The sequence below is a fragment of the Odocoileus virginianus genome, chromosome 22, assembly GCF_023699985.2.
Source record: "Odocoileus virginianus isolate 20LAN1187 ecotype Illinois chromosome 22, Ovbor_1.2, whole genome shotgun sequence".
In the NCBI taxonomy this organism is placed as follows: domain Eukaryota; kingdom Metazoa; phylum Chordata; class Mammalia; order Artiodactyla; family Cervidae; genus Odocoileus; species Odocoileus virginianus.
In genome coordinates, this window is record NC_069695.1 from 2,431,623 (window position 1) to 2,451,744 (window position 20,122).

General features: G+C 49.8%; 1 protein-coding gene across 1 annotated transcript in view; it reads right to left on the reverse strand.

The window, feature by feature from the left end:
• The window catches only part of ZNF532 (zinc finger protein 532), a 115,124-nt gene that overhangs the window by 42,721 nt on the left and 52,281 nt on the right, over positions 1-20,122 (reverse strand). The window contains 4 exon segments of the mRNA XM_070452448.1: positions 678-854; positions 5,027-5,208; positions 16,914-18,479; positions 18,482-19,278. Coding sequence (XP_070308549.1) covers positions 678-854; positions 5,027-5,208; positions 16,914-18,479; positions 18,482-19,261 — 2,705 coding nt within the window. The 5' untranslated portion in view covers positions 19,262-19,278.

A 20,122-nucleotide genomic window follows, 5' to 3' on the forward strand; every position in this document is an offset into this window, starting at 1 on the left:
AAACCCTGGGACGGACGTGTGACCCTCACTTTGCTGGGGTTGGGGTGCGGTCACGGTCACCCCGCTGGCAGGGGGCAGCAGGATTCTGACCCCAGGGCCCCCACTCTGTCCTCTCTGCCAGGCTGCCGCCACGGCAGGCCACCAGCTACAACTAATCCACTGCAGGATTAAAGACTCCACGAGGTAAACCCTGACACAAGGAAGATGGAAATTAAGGCAAAAAATGAAATTTACTTTTACTAATCCAAGACTTATATTGGCCATGAAATTAAGTTCAGGAACCAGGGTCTTCAGTCGACTTCATCTTCTAAAAAAAGGGTACTGTGAAAAGTGTATCAGATGAAAAAAGAAACTATGAAAACCGAAAAGCTGACAGTTTTTTTAAGGCTTCTGAGAACCTAGGAAAAATCATCTTAAAAGAACAAAATCGGTCAATGTTCACATGTTTAGCAAAAACTGGTAACAAGAGCATGAACAGTCAGCGACATTTTTGGACAGAGACCTCACCCTGGACAGCGATGAAAGCTGTAGGGAGTTATAAGCTGTCCTTGACAGAGCATCAGACTTGCACAGCGGCGTCATCTTTCACGTCTTAAAGTGTTACCCCACCGAACTCCCACCTCCGCTACATTCCTGAGAAAGGAGGGGAGTAAACGTCGAGAGCCAGCATGACTTACTTTGGTTCTCCTATCTTGATGCCAGGATGCTGCGTGTAGGCATGGGAGTGTGTACTTGGGGCAGACTTGAACGCCATTGGGCAGATAGGACACTTGTAGAAGACTTCACAGTGAGAGCCTTGAATGTGAGACTTCAGTGCGGCCACGTCAGAGTACACGACATTGCAGTGCACACACCTGTCAGAAACAAACACACGGGCGTCAGCACGAGCCCGTCAGACCTGTGTGACTTAACTGCAAAACTGGGTCACATGGACATATTGGAAATAGCCCTTCTAGGTTTTTTGTATTTTTTTTAAACGTGTGGGGTTTCTTCCATGTACAAGAGATCAATTTATCTTCATATATTTGAGAAGGAAGATCAGGAAAAAGAAAAATGAAACTCCGAGGGACTATTTTTTTGAGCATCTTTTATAAAGTTTCTAGGCACAAACATCCAGACTCCAGAACTGCGGTGGGACCGATGGAGCATGAGGCCATGTTAAGGCCAGGAGCATGGCAAGACCCTACGACTTCCAACTTTGAGTGGATGACCACGTGCTAGATTCTGAGGTTCTCACCCATCCCCAAGATCCGCTGGAAGAATTCTTCGCCACCTGATACTACATGCCAGCGAGAGAGGGACCCAGAGGGACAAATGAGTACCAGCCCGAAGCCACAACCAGCGTCCTATTCACCCCAAGGTGGTGAACGTACCTGGGGGCTACTGTAGAGAAGGCCGATCGCCTAGTGCATTTGTCTCCTGGAAATGCCATTTAAGCACACGACATTTGTTTAAGAAATGACGTGAATGATAAACTGCGAAAAGACAAGCCTCCCCCTGTAAATGGCCTCTCGAGCTCACCTCTTCTTGAATGATAATTTGATGGTTAGCCCACTCCTCACTCAAATCTAGTCCTCCAGAAACAAACTTCACAAGAAGAATAGAGACACTTTCCCCAGCCACATCCTTCTCATGGAGGGACTCCCAGGACCACTCAGAGTCCACCCATTTATCACTCAGGCGTCTTTGTCGGCTCACCCCTGAAGATTATTCGAGGGTGGTCTCCTTGCTGACCCACAAGGGTCTGCAAGGACAGGCCTTTCGTACCCCTGGCAGCTGTGTCCTGGGCGTGAAGGTGAGAGGCTGACCTGGAGGAGGAGGGCTGCAGACGGGACTGAACCTAAGGTGCTTCTGTCCGAGAAGTTCCCTCCGAGTTCAGGGAGCGGCTATCCAAGTCACTCCGAGCGGCACGCTCTGAATTACGCATGTTCTATCGAGTGTGCCTTGTTAGGTAAGCTATGTGAGCGTTTCATAAAAATCCTAATTAATGCCATAGCATTTCAAGTGACTGGAAGCATCCTGTTCAGCAGTATATATAATAAACAAATACGTATATGTTACACACATATATATACACAGCATTAAATAACACTAGGAGAATAAGGAAAGCCCCTCGGTCTTATCCACCTGAACTGCAATTTCAGGCAAAAAAGCCACCCAGCCACACTGAAGCGATCTTGAGCGAACATGAACTTGGCCTGTCTGGAACAGGTTACCGATCCTCTCTGGGCCGGTTTCTCTCTTGTTAAATGAGAAGAGCTGGACTAGATAATTTAGTGCTTCCCAAACCTAGAAGCTCGTAATTCTTATGAAAGAAGATCACCTAAAACAAAAACAGATGGGTTGCTAACTATTAAACAGAAGCACATGCTACATCAGGAATCATAAACAAAATTTTTTTCCTAGCAAGAGTACAAAGGTGATAGGCGAAGGGCAAAACACCAAGGAAGGGCTAATTCTCTGAAGTCTCCTGGAGTGAGAGGAAGATTCATCCCCTAAGAAAGCCAACAAAAGGCTAGAGAATCGACAGCTGATGAAGGAAGTGGCTAAAGCCTGGTCCAAAGGGCTTCATGGAAACCAAGGGAAAGCCCTCCTTAATATGAGGAAAGAAAGTTAAAAAATTTAAAAGAACTTCAGAGAAAGTTGTAAAATATCTGTCTGCAAGTGGAAAAAAAGATTCATGGGCAACAGGGGCCAAAGAGGAATGTAAATAAGGTTGAAAAATAGAAGGAGAATTGGAAAGGTTCCTACAGCACCCTAACACTACTAAAAATCTAGCCTACTAATAAATGTTTAACGTAGCTGAAGCCCTTTGTGTTCTAGATGCCAGTCAAGTTTTTCTTCATTTTTAAAATTAAAAACATAATAAAATGCTTACAGTATACAATCCTATAATTCCCTCTTCCAGATGCAGATTCGGTGGATCGAGAAGAGGGAAAATTCAGAGAAATACTATACTTGACTTTTACCAAATCGACCAGAAGCTAGAGGTGACCCTGTGATAACTGGGAGACGGCGGTATGATCAGGGAGAGAGCACGTGGAAGAGACACACTCAGGCTGGAGCTGCGCTGGAGACACTCCTCTGGCTGAAAATAAATTAAAAAAAAAAAAAAAATGGGGAAACTAAAAAGCCAAAAAGGAAAGGAGAAGAAGAAAACGTACAAGGTCAAGGGGGCTGCTAAATCCCAGCCAAATAGTAGACCGAGCTGTTACTTGAAACAACAGAAAAACAACTAAGGTGAGCCGTTACTTGAAACGACAGGAAAACAACTAAGGTCAGATTTTGTTCTATTACCTAAAGAGGTATAAACATGAACAAAATTTCAGGACAGACACACATAGTGTTTTTATAGCTCTTGTAACCCTCAAGTGCAAGGGAAAAAAACTATGCTAAATAGAAATTTTAGTAAAAATTCAAAGTGCCAAATTTAGGCAATGCCGTGAACAAGGGGGGAGAAAAAAGTAAGGGATGGGCTTTTCCAACTGTGTTAATTACTGTGAGCCTGCCGACAGAGCTTTTGTTTTAATTTAGGAAAGATACCAGGAATAGCTAGAATTATGGGAGTCTCACTTCTTTTATTCATTCCAATTTAAGTTTACTTTCATTATATCAGAAAAACCAACTCTAAATGTCTGAGGAAATTGGCATCCATTGAAGGAACTGCACTCATAAAGAGTGCAGAACTGCCTTCTATATTAAACAAAGAATTCAGTAATAAAAGTTTCCAAATACGGGATAAGAACGAAAGTGTCATTGTGTTGTGAATTCTGCAGCATCAATGTGATGCATCCCTCTTAAGCAATGTGCATGCTTCTGGATCACCCTCTAATCTTACTCTGTAACATACCCACGGGGAAGGAGGTAAAAAAACATCACACCACTTTAATAGACAGGGCACCAAGGCACAGAGAACACATGCATTACCACACAATGAACAGCAGAACTGGCACAAAAAAAACCTCTGTTTTTTAAAATTTCCAAACCAAAGGCTGTCTATTAGGTGTGTCTCAATCTATGAAACGCCTGCACATCACAGGTTTGGAGGGATGAGATAAAAACGTGAAGTAAGTCTCATTGTTAGAGAAATGGACAGAACCACCAAGTAACTGATGACACCATGAACTAAATTTAACTGAAGTAAAACTGTTAAATCAACACCAACTAGCCTTCATTTTGATAAAACATCAGAACTGTGTTACAACTTTAAAAAAAAAATTGTGTATTAGCAGTCTAACATTAACAGTACCTGGTAACTAAAGTCTCAAAATAAGCCCACAATACAGTAACACTTCTATTAACAAAGACACCGTGTATCAGTGACATGCTTTCTTGGTGGACCTCCACTTAATCAGAATGCAGAAGGTCACAAAGTGGAGGATCAAGTTCAAATGCACCACCACGCATTATTAGGCTAACATTTGGATTTGTTGGATGTTGTAAAAGACACATCTGAAGATCTAAGGGGGCAGGGACAGGGTCACAGTGAAGATGAGCAGAGACGCGGGAGGAGCCTGCGTCCAAAGACAGAGAAGGAGGAATCAAGAAGACGACCTGGGTGGGGGGCTCCTCCACAGGGAGCGACTGTAAGAAAGGATGTGTTGATACGACCCGGCCTTCAACACAAGAGAAAAGTCACCCTTTCTGTTTTAATGAGAAAAGTACTCAGAGGTGCAGAAATGCACCGTATTCTTACAGGGGTTAAAATGTAGGCAGCATGACAACGAAAGTCTGCTAAAAAGGGGGCAGAAAGGACAGAGGCTCCCGACAGTCGATCAAAGCCAAGCTTTGCCACATGCCCACTTTTGCCTGGCAGGAGGGGCCCCCTTTACCCTGGGCTTGGCGTGGACCAGCGTCAACCCCACATGAAAGGATTCAAACAGAGACACCCCCCCGTACGAATGAGCGAGGTTCCCAGAGGATCTGTTGATCAAGGTATCACCTGTAAGAAAATGAAAATGCTGAGCACGGACCACTCAGAACCCTGCACAGGCTTCACGCGCCCGGAAATGAAGGACATACTGACCGGAAACCCACTCTGCGCGTGTAGTGCAGGCAGTTCTTGGTGACGTGGGTCTGGAAGTGCACGGACCTGCAGATGGCGCCGCACTCGGGGCAGGTGTAGGGAGACTTGTGCTGATGGATCCGCTGGTGGGAGGCGTAACTGCACTGGTTGGGGAGCAGCATCTGGCAGACAGTGCAAGTCTTCTAAACAAACCAGAGGGGGAGATACGATTGGTCCTACGAAGTACTTTCTAATATGCAGAGAAGCTTGGTTAGACCTCAAAGTAAGTATACATCAGTCATTGCAAACACTGCAATCATTAATTATAAGCCCAAAGAAAAGGCAAACTTAAAAAAGTTAAATGGTCGAGATAAAACGCCTTACCCCGTTAAACATAAATAATATGTTTGATAAAGTCAGGCTCATCCCCAAAGTGTGGTGTAAAGGGAAGGTTAGCTTCTGGTAGAGTTCCAATTTTGTTACTTTCACACATTTTTTTTTTAGTGCAAAGAAGAGGTATTCTTATAAAGTAAGTTAACAAATCTAATGAGTAATTAAAGTGCAAATTTATGGGCATCTATCTTGACAGTAGTCAGAGTTCCCAGAACTCAGTAACTTTCTTCAAAATAATAAAAATTAATTAGTGGCTAACCCAGTTTTCTGTTTTGGCCACTTCAGTTATCAGTATTTGCGACATGAAATACACGAATACAAAAGAATGGCCACAGCAGTCGGCTCTTCTTTTTTGCACATGATCTGGTCTTTAAATGGATGAGCTGACCATTATACGATTTATGATTAAAACCAACAGATCACGTTCGGATACATAAATTCAGATATTAAATCGGGACCTCCAGACCTTAAAATCTAATCACATACAAACTAAAACGGAGACCAAAATCCTCCTTGGGAAGGCCTCTACACCATTAACTAACAAGGAAAAACTGAAACAGGTTACATGTTGTTCATCCCTTTAGATATAAGCACTAAACATGGCAGGTTTTTAAAACACAAAAAAACTTACTGTAAGTATAGACGGAGGACTTAATATCATTCCAAAGTTAGAATGTGTTTGATACTATTTGGACATTCATGAAACAAGTATCTACTATCTTCTAAAATGTATAATTTTTATTAAAGTCAGTTAAAGAAAAGTCTCAAAAGAAAAGTCTCAGTTTGAAAAATATATATATATATACTGTAGTTAAAAGTGAACCAATCTTTTATACTGACAACAGAATTAAGACATTTTAAAACAGACTTTTTATTCTTTTAGCTTCTAAATCAAGCAAATTAAGGTCTCAGCTTCTAAGGAAAACTAAGGAAAATCAGAAACTCACTTGAAAATTCTTTCTTGGTTCTCTCCTGAAAGGACTAAAGTACAAATTTGATCCCATAAAATGTTTATTGCAGTCACACAATAAGAACATTACAGGCAGCTTTGACGAGGTTAAGCATCACTTTAAAATAGCATTCCTTTTCTAATAATACATATTCCAAAGATTAAAACAAGCCACAGCCAATGAAAACCAATCCACAGATGCATTAAGTAACAAATCCTGGTGACCTCTACTTTATCACAGGTAATCAACTGTTTCTTTGAATTAAAGGTTTCTATTTACTTTACCACACGGTTATTAATCCCAGGCAGTGAATTGTAACCTCTGCCTTTCCACAGGCATCTCAGAATGTCCTGCACTTACTGGGAATAAAATAAGTGTTTTCTACACTCAAGTCAAAGCATTTTATTTTTACCCTATGCATTGAGCCCATTCCACTGTGAACCAAGTGGTCAACTGGATCCTTTAAATAGACGACTTACATACATCATCTCATTTGATTCTCATAAAAATCTATGAAGTAGATGGCATTATCTCCACTTCACAGGTGAGGAGAGGAGGTGTGGTGGAGTTAAGAAACTTGCCAGGGGCCCAGAGCTCTCAGGTGGAGGAACCAGGGTCTGAACTGGGCTCTGACCCATTGCAAGGCTGACAGACGGCCGTGGCCGCGATCACAGGCAACCCCCCACCCCAGTCCACAGCAGGTCTTCCATCCACAGTGACACGGTTTTATTATAGGGAAAGACAGCAACAAAAATAAGAGAATATCTTAAAAGGAGACAGAGCATGTATTCCCTTAAAGCCAAAACGAATTTTCATGTATCCCCCATCAAGATGTTACCAGGTACCCTTAACAGTACACATAAAATTCACGAGTTACTTTAACACGCTCCCCTATCAGATGCTTGTAGCTATCACAGTGTGTGTAACTATATAGTCAGGCACTGTGGGTGAAAGGGCTTTCCTGCTAGCAAGACGAACTAAAATAAGTATCAGCATTATTCGAGACGAGGCTTTATGAATTAAGGTGCTCTTTATGACCGAAATCTCTGGCTGCAGAGACGAGGGAAAACGTTTTAGAGTGAGGAGGTCACCTACACACCCACATTTCGATAGCGACCTGTCTCACGATCAGTGAAGGGAGGAAGTGTCCCCTTCACACTGCACCGTGGTCCCCGGGGCTCCGCAGGGCCAGGTGGTGGTCCCTGCCCCGCCGGCCACTGACCAGCCACAGGAACCTGCCCTCGGGTGTTCCCACTGGCTGAGGCTCCTCACCAACTCTGGGCAGACAAGCAAGCGGGGGAGCCGCGGGCCGACCCCTGCAGTGGAGGAATCCAGCTCCTGGAAGGGAGGGAGGGCCCCCAGCGGACTCCCGCGGCTCTCTGCTTCCCGGCTCCCGCTCCACCCACTCCGTGTGCAGAAGCAGCCAGCCGCCTGGGCTGCAGACCTTCTCTCCTGGACACCTGGGTGAGAGCCACAGTCTTAAACTCACGTGACACCGTCTGCCCAACCGTTCCCCTCCGATTTTTAAAATATTGATTGATTTATGTTGGGCTGCGCGGGCGCTGCTCTCACTGCGGTGGCCTCTCAAGCCCAGGTCCGCGGCCGCAGCACATGGGCGGAGCTGCTCAGCAGCAGGTGGGACCCTCCCGGATCGGGCATCGAACCCCCGCCTCCTGCACCGGCGGGCGGATCTTGCCCACTGAGTCGCCAGGGAAGCTCCTCCCTCCAGGTTCATCCGCTGTCCTTGTTTTAGGCAACAGGTCCCCTCTGCCTCCTGAAACGGAGCTGCTGGATTTTCACAGCGCAGACGAAGCAGAGCGAACGCCATTCGCTTCTCTGGGCTCCCGGGGACTCTGCAATGACACTCTCTCTGGACTGGGGGAAGCGTGCGGGCGTCGGGCCGGGCCAGGATCTCTTTGTGGTCTGTGACGATCTGACTGTTCTTGTTTTGTTGGTTTAAACCAAAGAAAACAAAAATGTCTCTCAAAACTCTAACTCTTCTATACAAGCTGAGAACACTCACTAGAGGATAAAGCAGGTTAACGTGACAGTGTCTGTCTCTGGAACAGAAAACAGCCGAAGAGAAAGCATTACACATTTTCAGGTGTCTCTGACAGTTTACTGATGTCATCTGGAACATGAAAAACATTTGCGATACTCAGGTAATATGCAGCTGATTTTCAGTCTGGGGCAGATTCGTTTGCTCAGAGAACTGCTACCTTTAGAAAGTGAAATACTACTTTTCAGCAGTCAGCTAACAGGAGAAATTAAAAGCTGAAAGGTAATCGCAATCATATGTGATGACTACCAGTATTGCACCTCCTGTGCCCAAGCCTGGCCCAGAAATCAATGGCTGATGCAGGGGAAAGAGGACGCACGGGGAGGCCTGGTGAGGATGCAGACAGCCTTAGGGCTTGACATCCTCTTTGCATCATGAGGAATTATTTGAGCAGATTGTTAAAAATATTTAAAGTAAAATCTTTGAGTAAAAGTATACTGAGCACAACAAGTCCCGCAAAATTATTTGAGGGACATAATTCTATGTGTTTCAGTTCATATTTTAGGGGAAGAAAGGCAGCCTGGGAAATGTAGAAGGGGGGAGATGAGGAAGGCCAAGGAAATGTGAGTGATCTCAGCAGCTCCTGAAGCTTCCGCTTCAAGGAGACCAAACACCTGTGACAGCGTGAGCCCCAGGGCAGAACAGTGTCACCTTCACAGTCAGCCCAGACGCTAAGGACACTGCTTCTGCCTCATTAACAGCAGTTTCATAGTCTTCCATCTACAATATAATCACCAAGCAGCAATAACAACAATAATAAAGGTGCACCAGTCCATCTACAATATAATCACCAAACAGCAATAACAACAATAATAAAGGTACACCAGCAGGCTTTCCGCCTGTCACTCCCCCCCACTCTCACGATGGGAGCACGGACAAAGCGTTTCATTTCCGACCCCACTTAGACGGAAGGAGCACAGGGTGAGCATCACGGCAGAGACAGCTGTATACGCCTCTGTGCACAAGGCCAGCGGCCAGGGGTGCTCCTGTCCCCAAACCACCCTGCATTCAAAGGCCCAATAAGAGCTGAGAGTGAAATGAGCCATTTTCAGAGAGCAGTATGGTCAACTTATATAATCTACTCGGATGACAGTCACTCACAAAGACAGATAAATTAACAGTTGATGACCTTAAAATAGAAACTGGGTCAGGACTACCCTGACCAAAATTAAAATTAAACATTTAGGAGCTGCTGCTGCTGCTGCTAAGTCGCTTCAGTCGTGTCTGACTCTGTGCGACCCCATAGACAGCAGCCCACCAGGCTCCGCCCGTCCCTGGGATTCTCCAGGCAAGAACACTGGAGTGGGTTGCCATTTCCTTCTCCAATGCATGAAAGTGAAAAGTGAAAGTGAAGTCGCTCAGTTGTGTCCGACTCTTAGCGACCCCATAGACTGCAGCCCACCAGGCTCCTCCGTCCATGGGATTTTCCAGGCGAGAGTACTGGAGTGGGTTGCCACTGCCTTAACATTTAGGAGAGCAGGACCCAAAACCAAGCTAATAGTGATGTTGTGGGTGGGCGAGGGAACTGAGGTGGGCTCCGTGGTTTCCTGAAGAAGCTGCTTGAGCAGATACCACTACAAACGAACTGGTGGGGGCTGCTGTAGATCATTTAATACACCAGGCACATTGTACCTGGTACATTGCACCAGGTTGTACGACGCCCATAATGTCCCTTAACCTAAACTGAATCAGCAACCCCTAAAAATAAGGACCACTGCAGGTAAGTCACCTTCATCTGCATTCTTGAAGCTATCGTGGATACGTGGCAGGTGAGAGCCAAGATCTAATTCTGCCTGTGTCCAGTCGAGTCCAACCCTTTGCAACCCCATGGGCCATAGCCCACCAGCTTCCTCTGCCCATGGGATTTCCCAGGCAGGAAGGCTGGACTGGGCTGCCATTTCTCCCTCCAGGGGATCTGCCCAGCCCAGGGGTTGAACCATCAGCTCCTGCGGCTCCTGCACTGGCAGGGGGATGCTTTCTACTCCTGAGCCACTCGGGAAGCCCCAGTGTGGATGTGACATTGTGAGTCGCTCAGTCGCATCTGACTCTCTGGGACACTATGGACTGTAGCTCGCCAGGCTCCTCTGCCCATGGGATTCTCCAGGCAAGAACCCTGGAGTGGGTGGCCATTCCCTTCTCCGGGGGATCTTCCCGACCCAGGGACTGAAGCCGGGTCTCCTGCACTGCAGGCAGATGCTTTACCACCAAGCCGCCAGGGAAGCCCTCAGCGTGGATATAAACCCGGGAGTTTATTCTCACGAGGCTCCTACGGTGCGACTATAAAGCTCTCTGCTTCTGTGTCAGCGTGAGAAACCAGAGAACAACTAGCAGGAAGAAACCCTGCCCTGAGTCCTGAGTCGGCCACTAACTGGGCATTTGTTTCCTCAACTGTAAAATAAAAGGGGAAGGACACAACGCCCTCTGACTCTACTGGTGATGCAGAGTCTGCAGGCAGAAGACTGATGTCACCGATTCAGAGGCTATGATATGTGCTTCCAGTCTGTACTCGGCTAAATTTAACTGCTGTTTTACCGAGAGGAGAAGCAATGACATTCCAGGGCACGTAGTTTTCCATTATTAAAACTACGGTTGTGGGCTCTTCACTACTTCACGGAGCAGAGGGAAGCTTCTCCAACCCCCTCTCACTCCTTCTGTCCTCCTGCCCTGAGGCAGGTTATATCCCTGAGTCGGGAAGATCGCTCGAGCAGGAAATGACAACCCGCTCCAGCTTCTTGCCTGGAGAATCCCATGGACAGAGGAGCCTGGCGGGCTGCAGTCCATGGGGTCCAGAGTCGGACACGACAGAGCGACCAGGCCCGCCCCCGGGGCAGCTGCACCAGTGTTCAAAGTGCCGGGTGCCCCCTTTCTATTGCACCACAAGGTTCAGGGTGACTGGGAAGGGGATGGTCCACCTAGATTCTCCATCTCACACCCCGGCCTGGGGGCTTGCCCTCCTCGGAAGGGCCAACAGATGCAGGCAGGGCCTGACGTGCCCTGGGGTCCTGGCTGGGATCCAGACTGGGGGCAGCGGGACACAGAGTGAAGAGGGTCTGGAGCTAAACCACAGATGCCCACCCATCTCTTGGCAGAGGCCTGCCGGGGGTTCGTGGAGCACAGGGCGGGTTAACGGTGAGGCAGCACTCAAGGCCATCACTGCTGTGGAGAGACCGCCCACACAGCATGCGCAAGAGGAGGAGCAACTGGCAAGGCAGGTTTCAGCGAATGCCATCAAGCCTTCCTTTACCCCACGACACGCAGGCCAAGCCTCCAGAGCCAGAGCGTGTAACGTGCAGGGTGAGAGGGAGTGTCACACGGACAGAAAGAGAGATACTTGACTGGGTTCCAACAAGCACCCACAAACAGGCCTGAATGACATCTGACAAAGCACAAAAACGGCAACTCAATGGAGGAGAAACAGCCTTTCGGGCAAACATGTGCCAAGGCGCTTCGGTTGTGTCCAAACTCTGTGTAACCCTATGAGGGCAGCCCACCAGGCACCCGCTCCAGCATCCTTGCCTGGAGAATCCCATGGACAGGAGAGCCGGACAGGCTACATACAGTCCATGGGGTCGCGAGAGTCGGACACAACTTAGTGACTAACCTCTGTCCGTGGGATTCTCCAGGCAGGAACACTGGAGTGGGTTGCCATGCCCTCCTCCAGGGGATCGTCCTGACCCAGGGATGGCACCCGCGTCTCCAGTCTACCGCATCAGCAGGCGGATTCTTTATTACTAGCACCACCGTACCAGAGAAAAAGGACATGTGTGGGGAAAAGAAATCTCAACGTAAGTCTCACAAATTATACAAAAAGTAACCCAAATGGATCACAGACTTAAATACAAATCATAAAAACATCTTCAGAAAAAAACATAAAAGAAGGTTTTCAGGAAAAAAAAAAAGGTTTTCAGAATCTAGAGCAAAGAGTTCTTACCCATGATGCCAAAAGCGCAAGACATAAAAGAGAAAACTGATAAATGGGACTTTGTCAAAATTAAAAACATTTACTCTGTCAAAGACCTAATGAGATGAAGAGTCAAGTCCCAGACCGGGAGAAAAGGCTGGCAACCACATAACAAAGGACCGATGCCTAAAACAGACCAAGAACTCGTAACACGCAACAATGAAAACAAATCAGAAAATGGGCAAAAGACAGGAAGAGACGTTTCACCAAACAGGATATACAGACGGCAAATAAACTTAAAAAGATGTTCGACATCATTTGCTATGGAGAAAACACAAACTAAAACCACAAGACATCACTACACACCTATCGAGATGGTGAAAACCCCAGGACATCACAACTACACAGCTACTGGGACTGTGAAAACCCCAGGAGATCACTGCGCACTTGTCCAGATGGTGAAGATGAATGACGCTGCCACCAAATGCTGCCGAGGGTGGAGAAACCAGGTCATTCATATGCTGCTCTTGAGCCACGGTGGAGAAGAATTTGTTAATAACACAAATATGCAACCACCCACAGCCCAGCACACAAAGGAGTCTCCTCCCTGAGAGGTGACAACTGATGTTCACACAAAAGCCCGCAGACAAGTGTCTGTGGCAGCTTTATTCATAACAGCCCCAAACTGGGAGCAATGAAGACCTCCTTCAGTGACTGGATGGGGTAAGCACCTTGGGCACGAACATACGATGAATAACACCCAGCAACAGAAAGGAACAAACCAATGATGCATCCAGCCACTTGGATGGATCTCCAAGGAATGATGCCGAGTGAAAAAAGTCAATCTCAAAGGCTACATGTGGTAGGGCTCCATTTTTATAACATCCCTGAAATGACAAAATTATAGAAATGGAGAAGAAACCAGTGGTTCCTAAGGGTTAAGAATGAGGTAGGGGTGGGAGGAAGGTGGCTGTGGCTCTAAAAAGCCAGTATGGAACTTCCCTGGCAACTCAGGGGCTAAGAATCTGCCTTCCAATGCAGGAAACACCTGTTCGATCCCCGGGTAGGGAACTAAGATCCCAAATGCCACAGGGCAACAAAAGCCAGGTGCCAGACTCCTGAGCCCAAGCACTCTGAAGCCCTCACGCTGTGACACACACCCAGCACAGCCAAACAAAAAGACAGTAATCACGATAAATAAAAAGGCAGTGTGAACGATCCCTGTGGTCACGGCAAGGTTCTCCGTGTTGACACCATGCGAGTCAACAGCCCAGACTCACACTGCTTAATAGTTACTCTGCAAGAGGCTGCCCCTGGGGAAAACGGGCGAAGGGTACACAGGATCCCTCTGTACTCTCTCCTGTGAATCCACAATCATCTCGAAATGAAGTTTAATTCAAAAACAAAATGACTGGAGAAGACTCAAGGCAGGAGCACAGGGACGGTCAGCATTAACAGCTAAGCTGTTTCAGTTACCGTGGCAACTGTAAGTAGGCGGTGGGCAGGAGAAAGCGAGTACAGGAGGCAGGCGGGGAAGGAATACCCGGCGCCAGGGACCCAACACACCTCTCTCCAGGTCTGCTGACTGCACGCATAGACAGGAGCCCAGGGCCCTGAGGTCACGCCCTTTAACCTCCTGAGTCCAGGCGAACTGGGGTCAGTGTAGGAGTCTGCTGGAGGATGCAGCGGTCCCCGATCGTTTTGGCACAAGGGACCAGTTTCGTGGAAAATAAGTGTTTCACGGGCCAGAGCGATGGTTTCAGGATGATTCGAGTGTATCATGTTTACGGTGCACTTTCTTTCTATTGCTCTTACATCAGGCCCACCTCAGATCATCGGGCATGAGATTGCAGAGGCTGGGGAGCCCTGTGACATAGTAATTCTGAGATCCCTCTGCAGACCTAGGGAGTCCACCCTGCACAGGTCCCGCCCTGGGGGAGGGATGCGGCCACCTCTGGCTCCGTTCACCCATGAGTTACCAAGAAATGGGGAGGCCGATGGAGAGACAGGAGGGGGCGTGGACAGAAGCACTCAGGAAAGACTGGACTTGAGCTTCTCCTTTGGATCTTCTTCCAAAATTCAGAAGTTGAACCAAGAGTTGTGGGTGCCCTTCTCCTGCAGGCAACAATTTATCCAGGTGGACTTCTGCCCTTGCTCAAATTTAAGTTCACCAACTGTAAACCACGGCCAGTGGTCGTGGGAACAGCAAACTGAAGATGAAATGAGGAACTTTTCTCCTTCCTCTCTTGTTCTAGCTGTCTTCAGCCCTGCCTCCCACCGCTGCGCTGAGGCTGGTTGAGCAGGAGCCGCGGGGCTGCCTGGACCTCCCGGGTTGCGGGGAGGATGCTGGGGGCCTTGGGGGGCAGCTGATGGAGCTCACGAAGGGGAGCTGCTGCACACCCCAGGGCCCAGGCTAGCGAGGCCGCTTAAGAGACCAGGCTGCCTCTGGGTGTGCAGACCCCGGGCCGTGGTGAAGGGGGTGAGGTGCATCTGCAGGCGGTCGGAGTTCCCTCAACAGGACGCTCTGCTCGGGGAAGGGGCGGTGGGCGGAGGGGACCCTGGCTTGGCAGAGTCCGAGGAAGGAGCCAGGATGGGGTGGCCTGGCTCAGGAGCTGAGGCAGGTCCTGCCCTGAGCCCTGCTCAGGGCCCGGGGGGCAGCCGGGCACCTTGCCACATCCCGCCCCCTGACGCACACACCCGGCCGGGCGACCCCGCCCGCCCCCTCCCCGAGGGAGGGCTTCCCCGACCCGGGCTGGTTCCTGAGCCTATGTGGTTACACAGAAACCAGAAACGAGGGGAAGCCAGGGAAGAAGGAAAATCCCGAGCTGCCTGCGGCCTCCTCCCGCCTCGGAAGGGAGTGGACCGCCCTGAGCCAGCCCCGCCAGCCGACTGTGCCCTGCACCGGAATCAGGGCGTACTCCACCATCCACAACACACGGAGCCGCGGAAACCGCTCTGTTTTTAAACTGCATCCTCTTAAGATGCAGAGAGAAGACGGCCTCTTTGATGAAATGGTGAAAAGAGAAGAGGGACCCAGATGGGACCTAGGCCCTGTCTCCAGGATGCACTGGGGGTCCTGCCAGCCATCACTCCTTCCTGAACCAGTGTCGCTCTCTGAGTAGGTCACTGTCAGAGACAACCAAACACACAGCATCCAGCGTCCTCCCTGCGAGAGTGCTCCTGAAATGCTTTATCATCTCCACTTCCACTCAGCTGAACGTCCGGGGGAGGGGGGGAATCACTGAGGCATGCTTCATCTTTTGTTCCCCAAACTCAAATCCTATTAATATGTTTCAAGAGAACAGCATTGAAACATGTATATTATCTAGGGTGAAACAGATCACCAGCCCAGGTTGGGTGCATGAGACAAGTGCTCGGGCCTGGTGCACTGGGAAGACCCAGAGGGATCTGGTGGAGAGGGAGGTGGGAGGGGGGACCGGGATGGGGAATACATGTAAATACATGGCTAATTCATTTCAATGTATGACAAAAACTACTGTAATGATGTAAAGTAATTAGCCTCCAGCTAATAAAAATAAATGGGAAAAAAAAAAAAAAAAGAACTTAGCTCAGTCGTTGACCTCGGAACTGATCGTGGTTGACAGGACCGGAAGTCTGAACCACAGTATAAACCTCGTAAATGAGATAGTGGAGACAAACAGAGGAAAAGGTCAGTTTTCCACTGGGGCTTCAAAAGCAAGAGTGTATCAGCTCAAACTGGGGCTCCTCCCAAATTTACAAGTTTCCGGTTTGGACAATGAATCCCGCGCTCTCTCTCTTTAGCGTGAGTGAATTCCATGCAACAGGCCCGGTGACTTCCAGATGGCAGGTATCATATATTTAGAGTAAAACACATTTAATGACTGCCCAGAAGCTGCGTCATGGACAGAAGCAAACAGAGGGAAAATCGCTAGCCAATGCCCACTGTGAAATGCATCTCGCCAACACCGACCTACATGTCACCACAAAAACAAAAAGAAAAATGCCACAAACACAGAGGTATTCTATTTAAACGGAGATGCATTTTCCATTTGTAGCTTAAATTCACTGCAGTGGAGAATGTTACTAAACATACTAGACCAACATTAAGCAGAAATGCCTTAAAAGTGGGTACCGACCGGGTGTGTTTAACTATAAAAGACAGTAATTATAAACGATGACAGGAATTTTTTAAATCCCCAGATGGTCGCTAATAAAGGCGTCACTGGGGATCGGCCTGACTGCAACACTCAATACAATGTCACAACACTATCACTTGTCAGAGCTCAGACTTCTGACATAAATGCCAGTGACCCAACAATTAAGGCCGCCTCTACCTGCCCTAAATCTAAGATGCCATAGCTCAACTAGTACACAGGTAGTTTCTATCTGTCTAAAAGAATCCTCGGCTCCCCAAACTGACTTCTACGGAAGAGTCACATTTGAACACTGCTCCGTGAAAACACTCCTCGCTCTCTCACGCGCGTGTGTACACGTATACACGGACACTCACAGCCAGACCCCCGTCTAGCTGAGCTCCCACCCCGAAATCAGGGGCGTCGGATAGAGCGCTCACTTCTACGACAAATTCATCACCGAAACACCGAAAGGTAAATGATACTCTACTTGTCCGCTCGTATCTGCAGCCTGCTGGAAATGGGTGGCCAGCGACGTCTCGTCCTGGAAGACCTCGTTACACTCCAAGCACTTGAGGCTATGCCTGCAGAGCCTGGAGGGGTCTTCGTCCAGGGGCATGGCGGGGCTGATGGGCGTGCTGGAGGGGGCCGAGATGACCGTCCCGGTGATGCCAGGCTGGATTTTGGTGACCGTGTGCGCGCCGGCTCCCGCGGAGCTGGGGAGGCTGGACGCCGCGGCGGGGGTATTGCTTGACGGGGAAACAATCATCTGATCCGCCGGCACCGGCTTCAAGATGAGGTGCGAGCACTGCATCACCACGCCCTTCTCCTTGTGCCCGCGGGCGTGCGACAGCAGGCTGCACTTGTTGTAAAACACCAGGTTCTTGGTGCAGTGGTTGCAGGTGACTTCGATGCGCACGCTGCGCCTGTCATAGTGCTGGCTCAGGCTCTTCTCCAGGGCGAAGGAGTCCCCGCACTCCAAGCACTTGTAGCCGCGGGTCGGCAGGGTGATGCCCGCGCTGGCGGGGGGGCTGAGGTTGGGGACGTAAACTGGGACTGGGTTGACGCTGCTCAGCACCTTGTTGAAAGCCTCCACCACGGAGCTCTGCAGGGACGACACCACCTGCACCCTCGACACCTTCTTGGGCGGCTGCGAGGCTGCGGCACTGATTATCGCCTGCTTGATCTGCTGCTGCGGTTTCGTCAGCACCTGGCGGAGCTCGGAGGTGGCCTGGGCGCCCTGAGGCAGGAGGTTAAGGTTGGCGAGGTGCACAGTCTTTGGCACGAGTTTGGCGTTGGCCAGGCTGGAGGCCGGCACCACCACGGTCTGCTGCTGGATGGCGTTGGCGGCTTTGATGATGGCGCTGCTGGCGCTCTGCACGGAGGCGGCGGAGATGACCGTGGCCTTGACCGTTGTGTTGTTGGCCAGCTTCAGGTTGATGACTTGGGAGCCGGCCGTCTTCACGGCCGACACCGGGAGGAAGGCAGTCGCCACGGGCTTGATGGTGACCTGCTTGGGGGTCAGCTCGGCAGGCGCCACGGCGTTGGCGACCACAGCGGACTGCAGGGGCGCCCGGGGCGGGGAGGCGAGCACGGCAGCCGGGGCAGGGGACGACAGGAGCGAGGTCATCGAGGCCACCACGGGCCCCGCCTGCTCCGAGGGCTTCCTGACCCCCTCGAGCTCCACCTCGGGCAGCACCCGCGTCACCGTCCTCTTGATCTCCCCGGAAGACGTCTTGATGGTCTTGATGCGAACTTTGGGGATTGCTGGTGTTGACCCCGCGGGGGAGGCTGGCGACCCCTTGCTACTGTTTTCGCTGGAAACGCTCCGGGGACTGTCCGGCTGCTTAAGGGACGCTTTCTTCGTCCCGTCGATGAGGCTCTGGGGTTCGGGAGACTTCTCGGTGGCTCGAGGGCTGTCATTGACGTCCTTCGGTAACGGAGAGGACTCCCGGGAGTTGGTCGCCGGCTCTTTAGAGGAGTCGGAGGCGGCTTTTTTTGCACTGAGCGCCGCGATCGCGGCGATGCAGGAAGAGAGCTTGGAGGACGGCTTGGCCCCGACGACGGCGCTGTGCCACCAAGGCCAGCATCGTTCTTCTCGGAGCCCAGCTTCCCCTCGTGGACCCTGTTCTCCAGCACCTTTTCAGAGCTCTCCTTCAGCTTATCCTCCATCTTTCTGACTTTAAAAGGTTCGTAAACGCTCAGGTTTAGAGAATTTGTCTCCGTCTCCCTCTTGACAACTTTGCTTTTCTCAAGGCCACCCGGCACCGGGACGCCAGCCTTGCTCACACCCTCTCCCCCGAGTGCCTTCAGCTTGTCGTAGTCCTGCTGGGGGCCCGAGCCCGCCAGCACGTTCGCTCTGAAGCCTGCGCGCGGGTCCTCCTTGTCCGGGGGGTCGTCCACCTCTATCTTCTCGTCGTCATCAAACTCCTCCGCGCTGGAGATGGGGCTGAACTGGCTGAAGGCCGAGTCCTTTAAGGTCACCTCTGAGGTAGGCACGTCTCCCTTCAGGGACTTCGACCCTTCCTTGCCGTACGTGTCGAGAGAGGAGGCCGTCAGGAAGCCGTTGTGCAGGCCGTTGCCGGGGGGGTTGTGGCCGTCCTTCTCGGCGCCGTCCGAGGAGTCGATGCTGCGGACGTTCTTCACGATGACACTGACGCCCACGTCCGAGGAGGATGGCGCGTGCGCGTCGTCGTCCGCTGGGGCGCCCTGCTTGATGTGGCTCTCCTGGTCGTCGTGGGCAGACTCAATGGCTGCTTTCGGGTCGACCATGTCGGGGATGTCGAACGCTGCCAGCAGGTCGTCAAAGTCGGGCGTCTTCATATCCCCCATGGTCATGAATTGGATCAGATGTTCTGTGAAATGAACAGAAAAACAATTCCATCAGCAACGCCCCGCTCAGACAGACGTCCCTGCAGGATTCACACCGACACGGGGATGGTTACCAGTGAAACAGCAAGTCCCCATGTGCCTTTATCATCAAGTCGGCACACTGAGCCAAAGGGGACGAACATTCCGAGAACGAGCATAAGCTGATGATTCCAACTTTGAAGCAATTCCTCCAAGATGCTGTCAGCACAGCCAGTACGGAGCCGCTCTAACAAGCAGATCAAAACTATTAAAGCCCAAAGAACAGGTTCCGGGGTAACCACCAGAAAATACTGTTCATCTCTGGATTTGTCTCCTTGTTTTCACAAAAAGCTACTTCCAAACATACTTTCACCTTGACAGCATTTCATTCTACAGGCAAAGTTATCCCTAATATAGTCACTGTCAGATCTGGGGTATCACATTTAAAGAAAGACAGGCCAAAAAAACCAATTACAGATTTCAATTCATCCATGGAAGTGAGCATCCCACGCCAGCATAAGCCTTCTACTGCTAATCAAGTTCCATCTGAGATTTTTAAAAATCCCCAAGGAGCTCATTCTATCAGTTTTTATTTAACCCTAATTCTCCCCGATAATGGTAGGGGAGAAAGAATACACTCCCACCAGAAAACTATATTGTCCCTTCCACCTAACTCCCTACTCTGGCAGTTTTGCTGGTTAAGGGAATGCACATCTGCCTCCTAATAACCACTCAGTCAACACGGTCATGCAAGTGGCTGTGGAAGCTGAAGGTCCTCCGTGGACTCACTCCCAGCATGGGGCAACATGGACCCAAGGGCCAGGCAGAGCCCGGGGAGGGAGGCCCTCT